A 14,845-nucleotide genomic window follows, 5' to 3' on the forward strand; every position below is an offset into this window, starting at 1 on the left:
AATGTTTCTCGCGTGCATTTACGGCCAAGTTCTCAAGCCTATCACGGAGTGTTTTTTTTTCCTGAGACACCCTCGTACGACATTGATAGCTGAGGCCTCTTGCACCAAAATCCTCTTGCACCAATGCTTAGATTATTTTGCATCGCATAACCAGTCCAAGTCTCAAATGTGACAATTTGCGTGCAAAATTTAGCAAGCACATGTAGGATAATGTATTGGGCTATTGCAAACAAATTTACCACCGTTAGATTAGCTTATTCTGAAACCGGTTTTTCGATTTTACCTAGCTAGGTAGTTTGGTGCAAGAGGCCTCTGTTCTCAGTTAACCGTTACTCACGACCATGTGCTCCGTGTACTTCTGTCTGTTGACGTTCATAAAGCCTGTGGATCGGATAGACTGAGCGGAGAGACTGAGACTGGGCGGATAGATCAGAAAGAATGAGCGAAATTTCATTAAGTTTTTCATCAATGGTGCCTCCTTTGAAGTTATTTAAGATTATTTTTAGGTCAAAATATATTTGTATCGCTTATCATTGCAAGAGCTATTCTAAACCCGTCCACCGAATCAGTCTGAAATGTAGCTGACTTCACCTGACCTAGGAGTCTAAAGGCCGCCGTCCACTGACGGAATTCCGTCCGGAGTCCGTCAGGAATGTCGCCGCACGCTGACCGCATCCGGACCGCAGACGGAAAGATCACGGACACTGGCGAACACTTTGTGAAGAGCAGTTATCAGTTATTACAAAAGAAAATATAGCAATTTACTGGCATAACATAATGCTGCCATGTCAAGGAAATTATGTTTACTTACTTCATCTTGAAAGAGTTGAAATTCTTTCTAAAATTTGCAATTGAAAACCCGAAGAGGGAAGACAGTCCCTGTCCGCGTCCGTTCCGTCTGCGTTCTCCGCAGAAAAGTTCAACATGTCGGACTTTGTTATTTCGTTTCCGTGGCAACCGCTTCCGAAACGCATGCGGAGAGCTGACGGAAAATCGACAGCTGATTGCCGTTCGGATACGGTCCGCACGGAGCGCACACGATTTCCGTACGGACCGGATGCGCCCATAGGGCTCTGTGTTAAATTCTGTACGGACCGCAAGCGTTCGGCACAGTGGACGGCGGCCTTAAAAGAATCATTAACACGTAGTTTGATACGCAAACCGTTCCAACAGGAGCAAATAAGTCGCGCACCCGGGACGGTTCGAACCGGGCTTCTTCAACCAGTCACCCTACGACGCCAGCGTGTACCCACTGAGCCGCCGAGACCAGTGACCAGTCGTTGCGGTCAAACGCGATCAAACGTCACAAAACTGTCATTGGCGGTCAGCGGGTGAATGCCATTTTGTTTTGTGCAGCCGAGGACCATTCTCGGTAGCTCAGTGGATGGACGCTCATGTCGTAAGCTGACCAGTGGGGGAAGCCCGAATGAAGTCATTCGCGCGCATGTATGTATGGTGGCCGAATCTTGATGATCATATCGTTTCGATGACAAAGCAGTGTGGTGAGTGTCAGGAGCACCGCGCGGGTGTACCTGAAACGTCAATTCACCCCCGCGCGGGTGTACCTGAAACGTCAATTCAACCGTGGGTGTACCTGAAACGTCAATTCACCCCCTGCGCGGGTGTACCTGAAACGTCAATTCACCGCGCGGGTGTACCTGAAACGTCAATTTACCCCCGCGCGGGTGTACCTGAAACGTCAATTCACCCGTGGGTATATCTGAAACGTCAATTCACCCCCGCGCGGGTGTACCTGACACGTCAATTCACCCGTGGGTGTATCTGAAACGTCAATTTACCCGTGGGTGTGGCCGTTCAGACCGTGGGAACGGGTACATTTAGATCATGCTGGGCCAATGTCCGGATGGATGTTCTTGGTTGTAGTTGATGCTCATTCCAAGTGGATGGATGTATATTGTACACCCCACCCGGAGCACCGGCACAGAGGCGACACTCGAACTGTTAAGGCAACCGTTTGCTTGTTAGGGCCTCCCTCGTACGATTGTCACGGATAATGCTCAAGGCCTCATGTCTGAAAAAAGTTCATCGGTCATCTGATGAACTCTTCAAGATCAGTGATCTGACTACACCTGCCATGTCACCGAAATCGAACGGGCTGGCAGAGAAATGTGTGGGTACGGTTCTCCAGTAAAAGTCTTGGTGGTTTTGCTTTTTTTGGATATATCTGGTCCTATATAATGTTCAAATGCATAAGTACAGGGTGTCCCATAAGCTCGTTCTCACCTAAATTTTACGTTTTTAGGCTTTCTTGCTTAAAGGCACGCTGAAATTGGTTCGTAACTGAGCTTACATGGTTGCCATGGCTGGTAGAAATATGCTCCACAGTAGCTAATTTCTGTAGACAAAATAGTTTTTGCTAGAGAGCCCGCTTCCTACAGAGACGGCTAACGCCGCAACATAGAGGTCTCCGATACGGGTACGTCTCAGTATTTAGTCAGCACGTGACCATTCGCGACGATTGAGGGTGATTGAGGCCTACCAGTCTGTAGCCAATATCCATCGCTAACTGGACGCACAGTCAGCAAGTGACGCCGATGATTTGTTGGGAGTCAATAACTGCAAGTTTATCCTCTTTCTAGCCAGCCCTCAGGAATGAGCCAAGTGGCCAAAACTGTGTGGCGCCAAAGTGGCCATCAAAAAGGTCAAAGGGTTAGAAAGTTGGTAAACAGACTTTTCAGGATGGATCAGGCTGTCTAAGAGTGTTCTTTCGGGGTACATAACTCAAGGTGACTTAAGCTTTGCTTACCGGAGGGCTCAAAACAGTCAAAAACGTCTTAAAATGGCCAAACATGAGTTTCGTTATGCCTGAGGCTAAACAAAACTAGAGGGCTGATGACATCAACCAGGTCATCTGGACTAACTAGTCCACGTTCGAGATGAAACACCCGTCCAAACCCGAAAACAACCCCATAAGGGCGAAGGAGGAGGCCTTCATTTCGTCCCGTTATGTTCCTATGCAAAAGGCCAGGGTCACTGTGTTGTGGGGTTATAGGCGTTCTGGAGTTGATCAAGTTACAAGTTGCAACCCGGAAACAGTTTTGGGAAGCAGAATGCTTTTCCAAGAACATCTAGGAGGAATTTCAGCCCTCAAGCTGAACTCGAACCGCAAGTATGAACACATTTATAGAGGAGAAAATGGCATCCGGGAGGTCGTAGGCCCATCTTCAGGCAAGACAGTGCATCAGTGCACAGGTCAAGCAAAGCTTAAAAGCGGTGCAAGGAGACTGTGACAGGCGTTTGTGGCAAGATCACATGCCAGGCACCTCATCGGATCAAAATTTCATAAAAATTTGTTGGTTATGCTGAAGTTGAGGCTCGTTGAAGCGTAGCGCTGTTCCAGCCTCGAGGAGCTCACGGCGCATGTCAAGTCAGTCTGGGTTAACTTTAAGCCTGCTATGCAGCCAAACATGCCGGTTGGCATGCCGCAGCATGTATTCATGTGTTTGCCTATTAAATGGGGAGCACATTGAGGGGTCATAAATATACCAAAACGCAATGTACTCTGTTTCACATGCAAACATAATGTGAGAACGAACTTATGGGACACCCTGTATGAACCCGAATTGTGTGTATGCACATTTACCACTAGACTGTAAAATTGCATCCTTGTATGCCAAATACTTTCCGAGATATTCACCAAAAACCTCATTTTCTGCCGTTTGGGGTATTCTGGCCGCAATCTGCCTGGGATTGTTGTTGTTGTTGTTGGCGTTCCGGCCGTCGGGCCCGGTGGGCCCACATGGGGGGCCCGGGAGGGCCCCAGCCCCCCTCGGGGGCGACACTTGCGACGTCCGCGCAGGGAGGGCAGCAGGCCCCCAGACGGGTTCCGGCGGGCTCAGACGCCGGGCAGGGCCGGAAAAACCAGCACCCCGCCAGAGTGTCTAGCGCCGTGGGCGCTCTATAGTCGGCCCAGGCGCCGCAGGAACTCGATAACCCGGCACGGGTCAGCGAAGACCTCCCGCAGCGTCGGGTCCTCTCTCCCCAAAAACGTCGTGTCGGACGCGGGCCGTCGCGGGGCACGACGTCAGGAAGTGTTCCGCGTCCTCCCTGACCCCGCCGTCGCAGGTCGGGCATCCATCGTCCTCCTCCACCCCGATGAAGTGGCGGTACGCTTGCAGGGCAGGAGAGTGGCCGGTCCGGAGGCGCACCAAAGCGGTGCCCTCTCTCCTGGACAGGCCGAGCCTGTCTACCAGCCTGACCCTGCCCGGGCCGACGACATCGTGGTAGTCGTGGCTTAGGTGCGGGCGGGTCGCGGGCGTAGGTCGGGAGTGGCGCGTGCTCTCCACCCACTCTCTGCTTACGTGGCGCTTCAGCAGGCTCTTGGCCGCCGCGAAGGTGATGGGTATCCCGTCCTGCGGCAGCTCAGCGGCCTCCCTGGCCACGGTATCGGCGATCTCGTTGCCGGCGACTCCCGCGTGACCGGGAACCCACTGAAGGTCCACGCGGTGGCGTCGTCCTAGTCGCCGGAGGGATAGCCAGACTTGGTCAGCGACCCGTTCAGTCTGGTTGGCCGGGCCCTCCCTCAGACGCATGAGGGATGATAGGGAGTCGGTGCACAGCTGGATACTGAGTGCAGGGTCTTGATCGGTAAAGATGGACTCGATGTATTTGAGTGTCCCACGTAGAGCGAGGAGCTGCGCTGTGTAGCTCGACGTGAAGCGCCCCGCTGGCGCTCGGATCCTCTTCACTTCCCTGCCGCTCCTATAGACTGCCCCTGCTCCGCCTCGTTCTGTGCCGGCTGTGGCCGAGCCGTCCGTGAAAGCCTGGACGTCCGGGTTCGGCAGTCCGGCTAGCGTCTCCTCGGCGGCAGTCCGTCGCTGTTCGGCGGGGGCGTTGTGCGGCACCGGCCTCACGAGTCCAGTGTGGAAGAAAACCGCTGGTGGTGGTGGTGACTCCCAGGGAGGGGTGTTGGCAACCACCAGGAACGGTTCGCGTGGGAAGTCGTCTAGGCCGGCGTCTTTGGATAGCTCTTGGCCCGTCCGTGCCCATCCTCTATCATAGCGCAGACGTTGCCGGGGCCGGTTCTCAGGGAGGAGGATCCGCTGCACAGGGTCGTCTGGTAGGTCCCGGGAGTGGCGCTCCATCGCCACAGCCGCCAACTGCCTCCGCCGCGCCGAGAAAGGCAGGAGATCCGCCTCTCTGGCCAGGGCGTCCACTGGTGTGGATCTGACACAGCCGGTGATTGTCCTGCACGCCTGTCTTTGCACCGTTTCCAGCTCCCTCAGGCCAGACTCGCTGAGGCCGGGCATCCAAGCACCGGCGGCGTAGTCGGCGCAGGCACGGGAGAAGGCGAGATAGGTGCTGCGCAGATCAGACGGTGAGCAGCCCCACGTCGTGCCGCTGATAGCCCGGAGGACGTCTGCCTGCCTGGGATCGCCTATGACATCAGTAGAGCCATCATGAAACACAGAATCATGAATGAATCGAGCGCGTAGAAAACGGTGTATGAAAGGGAGACTCAGCAGAGGCTATCCGGGTGGCCGGCGGGCGGCGCGCCCTTAGGCATCGGCTGACCTTTCGGACAGCCGATGCCTAAGGACCGCGTGGGGTCAGAGGTCGCGCTCGGGAAGTCTCGGCTCTAGGTTTTAGCGCTGTGCAGTCAGGAAGGGAGGGGAGGATAGCGCTAGCCCGACTGACTAGTATCTCGGCTGATTTGTGTGGGGTGGAAGGGAGCACAGAACGGGATGGTGGTTAGTGGTGGATGGTGGGATGGTGGTTAGGTTAAAGCGTACTGCGTAGAACGTAGCTGAACATGCATTGTTTTTCATGACAAACAACATGCAGCATAATGTGCGGGATTATGCCAGAACTGATACAAAAAGGGAACTATATTTCGGGCGAAGGAGTGGATGGGTGCCGTGACACAGCATGACGAAGACGATGCTGCCAAAATCGGGATGCTTTTTTGCCCCCATTCTTTTACCCCTAACATGGAGCGCTTGACCCGAACTTAGAGGTCCCCGACTGACCTTAGGGCTTAGACCTTAAAATCGCACCCGTCAAGTGCGCCACCTTTTCTTCAGGGGCGCTCTTCCTGGTTGCCTCTGTTCTTACCAATAACTAAAGCAAATCGAACGTATATTAAAAAGGCATACCTCAAATACAATTTTATTCACACCCGCTCGTGTGCATGCTTGTTTTGACCTATATCTTCTCATATCATAATATATCACTTTTTTATTTATTTATTTACGACTTCCGCAGACACTCCACAGTGCAGACGTGGCTATTCTGTGTCAGTTGTTACAAAGTTAAAACATTGGTGGGAAACTTGTCAAAAAATCACAGGTAGCATCACAGTCATACCTGCACGCTCACATGCACACATAAAAGCTACGACAGAACAAGTCCCTTAGCAGCGCGCTTGAAGCCCCGCGTGTCTAGCTCCATGGCCCCCACCGGCAACCGGTTTAGCAGTGACACTGCTCGGTAACCAAACGAGCGTTGGCCGGTCACTGTGCGCGTGGCAGGGGGTCGTAGGCGTGAATCCGATCGTGTCACACGCTCACAGGTTCGTGCTTCAGAAAAGGTCGTGAACAGAGAGGCGAGTTCGGCAGGCTCACCACTGGCACGCACATTGTAGGCTGTTGTCAAAGTCCTCAGCTCAAACATCTGTCGCGGCGAGAGCAGCTGCAGGTCATTACGGGCGCGAGAAATGTGGTCATACTTTCTCAAACCGGTGACGACACGAGTCGCGAAGTTAAGAACTTTTAACCCGCGCCCTGGTGGGGTCTGTTTATAACGCGACCTGGTGGGGGGGGGCTATTTTTTGCCCCCCCTCGTATCTCCGAAACTACTGGACGGATCCGCAAAATTCAAACGGCGTTCGATAGCCCTGTCAAATTTGTCGAGGGAAACCAAATTTTATTGACCTCGGGGTCACCGATGACGTCACAGGTCAGGTCAAAGATAAAATGTTTCACCGTTCACGGGGCTTCTAGGGAAAGCGCTATAACACCGAGTAAAACGCATTTTGTCGAAAATCAGCGATAAGACGTCAGTTGTCTAGTACATATGTTGCTATTAGAGGTCACTGGTCATACCAGGTCAGGTCACCAAAGGTCACCAAGGGTCACCACATGATCCCAACTTTACTAAGGTTGTGCGATGCATGTTTTATGGCCAGTTTTTCATTTCCAACCCAATGGTGTTGGTTATAAGACCATCAGGTACGGTTTAGGTCACTTTCTGGTGGAGGTCAGGTCAAGGTCAGGTCAAAAAAGGTCAAATTTCAAAGTTGATATTTTTGCATAAAAAGGGTATCGATTCGATGCAGCTCGTCACGGGGAGTCTAATGGTGGTCTTTGTTTTGCACTACGAGGTCTAAAATTGCTAAAAATTGAGTTTGAAAATTTGACGTCATCAATTTTGAACAGTTTTTTCGCTATAACTTCGCCAAAAAAAGAGGTATCAATCTAAAATTTGGTATGTGGATGGAAGGCGGTAAGGACTATCACATATATTCCGGTTTTTGCGAAATTCAAAAAACTTTTTGGATTTTTTGACTATTATATCCCAAAAATCTATTTTTTGATTTTTGGGGGTCAAAATCAAAAAAATTCAAAAATCTGAGATAGCAGTTTTGTAGCCCTGTCAATTCTACAGCTTTTATGTCCTAAACATTTTTCTGTATTTGAAAAGCTATAGGCCTGACAGCTCTTCCCGCGAAACCCTTTTTTGGGTCGAAAACGGCAGAACATGACGTCACTCTGACGTCATTTCCGGCCAACCTATCATAGCTTTTGGAAAAATTTTTGGTCACAATGTGTAAAATTGATGTCCGGGAGGGTACTGAAAGTTTGGTGACGATCGGCGCAGCGGTTCTGGAGATATATTGAAAAGTCTGGAGGGGGGGCAAAAAATAGCCCCCCCCCACCAGGGCGCGGGTTAAAAGTCTCGTATCGTTCGCGGCCGACCCGTTGCCGTACACAGCCACGCAGTACCTGAGGCGCGAGATGATCAGCCCCTGAACAACAGCTAGAAGTGCCGGCTGCGGGAGGAAATGCCTCAGGTGACGGAGGCCGATCAGGAGGCCAGTGCACCTGCGAATGATGTCACTCACATGTGCATCCCAGGTGAGGTGCCGGTCAAAAATCACACCCAGGTTCCTCACTGTGTGACTCTCCCGAACGGTCTCCCCACCGATCCGTACGCTGACAGGGGCAGGTTGCGGGTGTTTTGCTTGGTTCCAAGGAGAAGGAGTTCGGTTTTGGAGGTGTTGAGCTTAAGGCCGTGTGCATGGAACCACGATGAAAGGGAGGCCAGGGTGTTTTCCATGCGCTGGATGAGGAGTGGGATGTTTTGTTGCAAGTCGGAGATAAGGATTTGGGTATCGTCAGCGTACTGGATCACATGGGCGTCCGGCGCGTGCAGGCTGAGGTCGTTGGCGAATATTGTGAACAACAGAGGACCAAGGACAGAGCCCTGGAAAACTCCCATGGTGTTAGGAAGAGGTTTAGAAGCCACTCTGCTGCCGGAAGAAGTACAAATGGAGACTGACTGAGTATGACCGGAAAGGTATGCGGAGAACCAAGAAGGATCGATGTCAGTGGCGGATCCAGGGGAGGGCAAAATGGGCATTTGCCCTCCCCAAAGCTAAATCATGTGGGCAAGACTGTCCTTTTGCCCCTCCCAAAGCATATAGAGATAATAAAATTGAATACGGCGTCGAGGACTATCTGGACGAAAAGCAGGACTTTCGGTGACGGCCATTCCGAAGGAAGGAGTTGGACGCTCGCTGCTGATGATTTATGCCAGAATGCTGTTAATAGATCGAACTCCCTGAACTGTTTGCAGGTAGATAGTGTGGCGTTGTAAAGTCGTTTGGTCATCTCGGTGCTCAAGGGCAGCGGAAATCCGGATAGAGGGTGCAGGGGTTTCAGTTCCAGACCCATGGAAGACATTGGAGTGCAAACATAGCTTTTTGCACCCTCCAAAAGCCGTATAAGAGGCCTGTCACACCACCAAATACATTTTATCCTAAAAACCAGTGATCGGGAAACGAACGATCATGTGGGATCACCGATCATCAGACGTCCAGTTGTTGGTCAGGAACGCCCTATGCTGGTCTTTGGGGCCCTCACCGGCTAGGAGTGTCCCGAACCGCGTTTGGTGCCCCATGACGGCATCTGAGGACCCCACGGAGACTCCAGGGGTTACACTGCCTCTGAGGGCCCCACGGTGGTCTCTGAGGGCCCTCGTGACACGGTCCTAGACCCATCTCAGGTCTGAGTGCCCATCGGGCCTTAGACGGCCCACGACGGCCTCTGAGGGCCCCAACACAACCAGGCTGCAGGGGCTATGATGGCATCTAAGGAACCTGTGACGGTCTCTTGATGGCCCTAACGATGGACTCTGATGTCCTTACCACAGTCTCTGAGGGCCTTGCAAAGATACCTGAGGGCCCAGGGTCTATGAAGACCGCCATGATGGCCAAGGATCTTCATGATGACCTCTGATGGTCCTCTTGAAGGCTTCTAAGGGCCCTCACAACGATTTCCACAGTGATACCACCCGAGACGGTCCCTGAGGGCCCTCACCACGACCTCTGTCATCTATGGGCCCTCACGACGACCTCTAGGACCCAATGCAAGCTTCAAATGCCCACGCTGGCGTCTGAGGGCCCCACGACGGCCTCTGATCTGGCCTCAACGCAGGCAGACTGCAGGGGTCATGCTGACCGTTACGGTCCAAAGTCCATAGACAAGCGGACATACGGTTTTACAAGAGTTAGGCGACGAAATACTCAACTTAATTATTAAGTAATGGGCACCATTAGGCAGGCCATACAATTTTCTGTAGTACCGCATAGTCGCTGCAGTCAAAGGTGTTCTGGTTTTTATGCTATATGCCAAAGAATTCTTGCATGTAATCACCGGTGACACGACATATTTCTGCTTTATTGGGTTGGGCGGTGAAGTCTATGACGTGATCACAATGAAAATGGCTTAGTTTTGTAGAACATTGAATTCTGATTCCGGCACGACTCTCGCTAGTCCATTTTTTATTATAAATAAACCATTAGTTGCGGTACAAAGTCAAAACTAACCCGAAACGGCGCCCGCAGCGGCCGTTAGCACAGTCCTTTATGGTAAACAGGTTAGTTCACATTCCCGCCGCTATGCGAGCGGCGGCGGCGCCACCTGTCCTCATGTCCGCCTTGGACCGTAACGCCTCTGAGAGTCCTGTAACGAAGGCTCCAAGGGCCCACGCTGGCCTATGAAGAACCCTACGACGGTCTCTGGAGGGCCTTAACGCAGGCAGGGGACATGCTGGCCTCGGGGTCCCGCGAAGATTTCAGATTCAGAGACCATTCACAACGACCTTTGAGGGCCTTACAAAAGTCTCTGAGGGCTTACGCAGGCTCGTGGGATTCCACACTGATTGTCAGGTCCCATGTAGGCTTGTTGAGACACTGTATCCGCTCCTGGTGCCCCTTCGCCGGCCTCTGAGAGTCTCAACACCGGAACTTCTTGGCCCTACACCGGCTTTTAGGACCATTACATCGATCTTGGTACCCATGACCCATCAAATATGTGTCCAAGCGGCTTCTAAGAATCCCCATGCATGTTCCACGGACATGAAGCCGAATTTTTGGGCTCACACGCGAGCTCTTGGGACCCCATGCACGCTCAAGGGACCTAACTACCTGCCTCCAAGAGCCTCACACATACTTTTGGGGCCCTAACGCTTGCCCCTGAAGGCCCCACTCAGACTCCTACCCTTTCCTCCACACCGGTTCTTTAGGCTAAACATCAGCTCCTTTGGCCTCTATACCGGTTTTTTGAGGGCCTCCATACAGGCTTTTTGAGTCCGATGCCGGTCTTTGAGAACTTTGTATGTATGTATGTATGTATGTATTGACACCAAAAGCCTTCCACATATGGCGTGGCGATTACGGCTTAGATCCGAGTATAATGGGTAACAATGATGCAGGCAGGGGGAAGAACACTCAGCACTAGACGACAGTCATCCATCGATGGGGGTCGCGACAATAATCATCTACATATGTACATAAGACAAACAATATATATATACATAAGCACAAACAGATCGTCCACCTATTGGCGGCATGCCTTGTCTACTACTAAACAGACTCGTCAGCGGCGTAGCGGGGATTTGTTAATCAGCGCAGCCCTGGCAGACCGGGCGAAGCTGGCAGGTGGCAGCTGCACTACCTGCGGTGGGAGGCTATTTAACAGCGCCGCGGCGCGGTACTCAAAACGCCGTTTTCCGGTTTCAAGCCTCGGTCGGGGAAGATGAAGGAGATGATCCTGCCGTGTGTGCCGGTCTCGAAAATTTTGATTGGGGACGAAAAGTGCAGCGAGGTTCTCGGGCTCTTCATGCTTAATGACCTTTTGCGCGATCGTGAGTGTCAGGTAATCTGACATGGATTTTGGTGATAGCCAGCCAAGTCTGTCGCGCAGGTCCGAGACGTGGTCAAACTTTGGATTGTTTCCTTAACTTTTGGTTTTCATAAATTGATGATTGACAGCTCTTGAAAAAGTAAAGGGGCCCAAACCCTTGAGAAAATTTTGCATCCCCATCCAAAATTTATATTACATTCCTCCCAGTGCGGGGGCGGATAGGGGTCGTCGGATAGGTCGGAAACTTTTGCCCTCCCCAAACGGATCGGCTGGATCCGCCCCTGATCGATGTTGTAGAGCTGGAGCTTGGTTAGGAGTTGGGAATGAGGAATCACGTCAAAACATTTACTGAGGTCCAAAAGGCACAAAAGGGAGACGTGACCTCGGTCCATGTTTGAAAAGATGCGGTTTGTGACGGACAGCAGAGCGGTTTCTGTGGAATGTTGAGGACGGAAGCCATGTTGGGATGAGGATAGGAGATGATTGTGAGACATGTAAGTAAACAGCTGACGCTGCACCACACGCTCCACAATCTTGGCCATGGTGGGGACTAAGGAAATGGGGCGGTAGTTGGAAATAATAGAGGGATCGCCGGATTTGAAAATAGGATACACCAGAGAGTGTTTCCAGGTCTCGGGAAAATCACATGAGGTAAGACAGGTATTGATGATGTGGAGTAGGACAGGAGCGATGGCGTCGAAACATAGGATGAGGATACGAATACAGATGCCATCAGACCCGCACGCACCAGAACGCTTAATGGAGAACATTTCCGCCCGCAGGCCGGCCAGCGTCGTGCCGGCCACCCGAAACCCGCACGCACCGACACGTGGTAGGCGACACGGGATATCGGGCGGCGGCCCGAGGCCGGCCAGGCTAGCGGCGACACGCGGTCCAACATCAACAAAATGTGCATTCATCTCGTCGGGTGTAGCGGTGGGGAGGCTGCGCGCGCCGTCCCTCTTACCGGCCAGGACAGGGCGGATACTACGGTACAGGGAGCTGCTCCCTTGAGCTCGCAGGCTCTCCGCGATACCTGCACGGCAGTCACGCCTAATCGCTGACCTGACCCGTCTGTCAAGGTCGCGAAAGGCCGGCGTCTTCCCCTCGCTGCGCAGCACACCCCGCCGCTGTGCCATCAGATCGAGCGTGGCACCGGTGACAGGTGGAGCGGTCGGGTTCCTAATTAAAATACACTTGACAGGTGCATGAGTGTCAATAACCGGAGTTAAAAGCGCAAGCATGTGGGACCACATAGCAGCGACGGAATCTAAATTATAAACACCAGTCCAGTCGACAGCGTAAAGATCGTGGAGCAAACTTACATGGTCGATACGCTTTAAAATGCGGGTCTGAACACGACAGGGTTTGACGCGACACTTAGTGAACGATAAAAGTGATCGAACAAAACTGTGAGGACCAAAAGCACACTTAAAAACTCCCACTTTCCGCACGGCGTCGCTAGAGTTTGAAATTACAACGTCAAGCAGTGAACCAGAAGAATAAGTAGGCTGCGCCACAAACTGATGGAGATGAAGTGATTGAAGCATTTCAGACAGACGATTGGTCACAGAGTCAAGCATATTACAATTCAGATCACCCAAGATAAAGACGGGTCCGGGACATTGTAAAAGAACGCGCTGGTACTGCGTCTCGAGTTCAGTAAAGTCCGCCTGTAGAGCCGCAGCGGTACGGCGCGGGGGCCGATACACGGCAGCCAGCGTAAACGGCGCGCCAGTCGCCGGCCTCACCCGAAGCCAGAGGCTCTCCAGCTGACAGGTGGCGCACTCCGACCCGGGCTGGGGGATGATCGAGCCGCAGTATCCGCCGCCGCACAGGATGGCTACGCCACCAAAGCCAGAGCCATCGGGCCGATCGGCGCGGTGTAGCGTGTAGCCCGGGAAGGTGACCAGTCTCGTCGGTGTGGTGGGCCGGAGCCAAGTCTCGGTCAGAACGTAGAAATCGTGGTTGTAACGGCGGAGACTGAGCGGGGACTGAGCGGGAAACAGGGACTGAGCGTTCAGTAGTCCCACCAGGACGTTTCGCCGCCGGCCGCCAGCAGATGAGCGCCACGCCTGCCCGCCCCTGCATCCCCGCCGCCGCGCCCGGCGCCGGCCACGGTACATAGAATACTAGGTAACACCGGTTTGTCCGCTCAACACAGGGCCAATGGTCACCACTTTCTTCAGCTGACGTCTGTGACCTTGAGCTGACCTAGGATGATAAACAGCTGACAATTTAGGCCATTTGGAGCTCACTTGACAGCTGAAGAGCGTGATTTAAAATATAAATATTTGTCAGGCACTGACAAAAGATATTATTCACCAGTCATTTTTTAAGCACATTCTGTCATAAATTAGCTGACTCCCTCTGGTCTTCCACACAGCAGAAAATGCAAGTGCAAATTCTGCCGTCTTGAAGTGAGCCAAACGCTTATGATACACATGATCGTTTCTCTCAGAGCACAACGGAAACTGCGAGAAAACAAGAGAGAGTCGGACTCTACAAATGAATGAATTTGGAAGAAAAATAGCTGTATTTTTTCCTGTGTAAATGTTGGCTTTGAAAACATTGGCCATCGACTTTAAAATTGCCCCCAAATATGAAAATGTGTGAATTGACAAAACAGGCAATCTTGCTGTTTTTGCCCAAGTTTGTTCATGATTGAGAGAGATTCGATGCGAAAATGCACTGATATATACTTTTGAAAGCGAGGTCTCGATCAGCGTACTAATTTTGATTTTTAACTTGACGCTAGTCCCACTTTTACCTCCAAGAAAATATATTTGTCAATTTTTCAATAATCATATTATGCGTCATTGCTTTAAAAATAAAGAGAGTCGGACCGTAATTCTTTCAAAATGACTGAACGTGCTCAATATCTATCGGAATATATCAACAGATTGGCCAGACTCATTGGCTAAACAGGGCCTCGGCTAAGGAATTTTGACTGGTGGGCCACTTGGGCAGCGACATGGACTGACCTTGGTAGCCACTAGCCATAGCCCCCCCCCCTCCCCCCATTTTCGATTTCTCCCCAGATTTCGGCCACTTTATTCTGCAAAAAAACGTCAGGATGCCATTAAAAAATGTAAAAAAACGGGGCTCGACCCCGCTCCCCCCCCCCCCCCCGACTCTTCAGAGAGAGGAGAGAGAAGGGACCCACCACCCTCTCAGCGGTGATACTCCGGCAGTGCACATAAAATCGCACAAGTATGCACAAAATATTGACGCAGATTATAAAACTTTGGACGATAACTTACGGCCGGTCGGATGTTAAAAATCAGCGAGCCCTGAGTGGATCGCTCGCCGACTAGTCGGAGATTCGGAAGCGGTCGGAAGAGATCGGGCGTTGTCGGGTGGATCGGGAGGAATGGTGAACAGCACGGAGTGCAACTTTATATATAAAGTGGGCTGTAGCAGGAACCCCAAAAGAGGGTTGTAGCAGCAACCCCAAC

The 14,845-nt window shown here is 52.0% G+C and overlaps 1 protein-coding gene across 1 annotated transcript; it reads right to left on the reverse strand.

Moving 5' to 3' along the window:
• Positions 1-322: 322 nt before the first annotated feature.
• On the reverse strand, positions 323-14,113 carry LOC122391161. Its single transcript, XM_043384840.1, has 5 exons — positions 11,678-14,113; positions 8,164-8,565; positions 4,757-4,838; positions 4,323-4,477; positions 323-397 (listed from the first exon to the last, which is right to left on the reverse strand). The coding sequence occupies exons 1-5, from the start codon at positions 13,511-13,513 to the stop codon at positions 323-325; spliced, it is 2,550 nt and encodes an 849-aa protein (XP_043240775.1). The 5' UTR covers positions 13,514-14,113.
• Between the last annotated feature and the right edge of the window lie 732 nt (positions 14,114-14,845).

The sequence above is a fragment of the Amphibalanus amphitrite genome, unplaced genomic scaffold, assembly GCF_019059575.1.
Source record: "Amphibalanus amphitrite isolate SeventyFive unplaced genomic scaffold, NRLGWU_Aamphi_draft 000424F_arrow, whole genome shotgun sequence".
NCBI classification, from domain to species: Eukaryota; Metazoa; Arthropoda; class Thecostraca; order Balanomorpha; family Balanidae; genus Amphibalanus; species Amphibalanus amphitrite.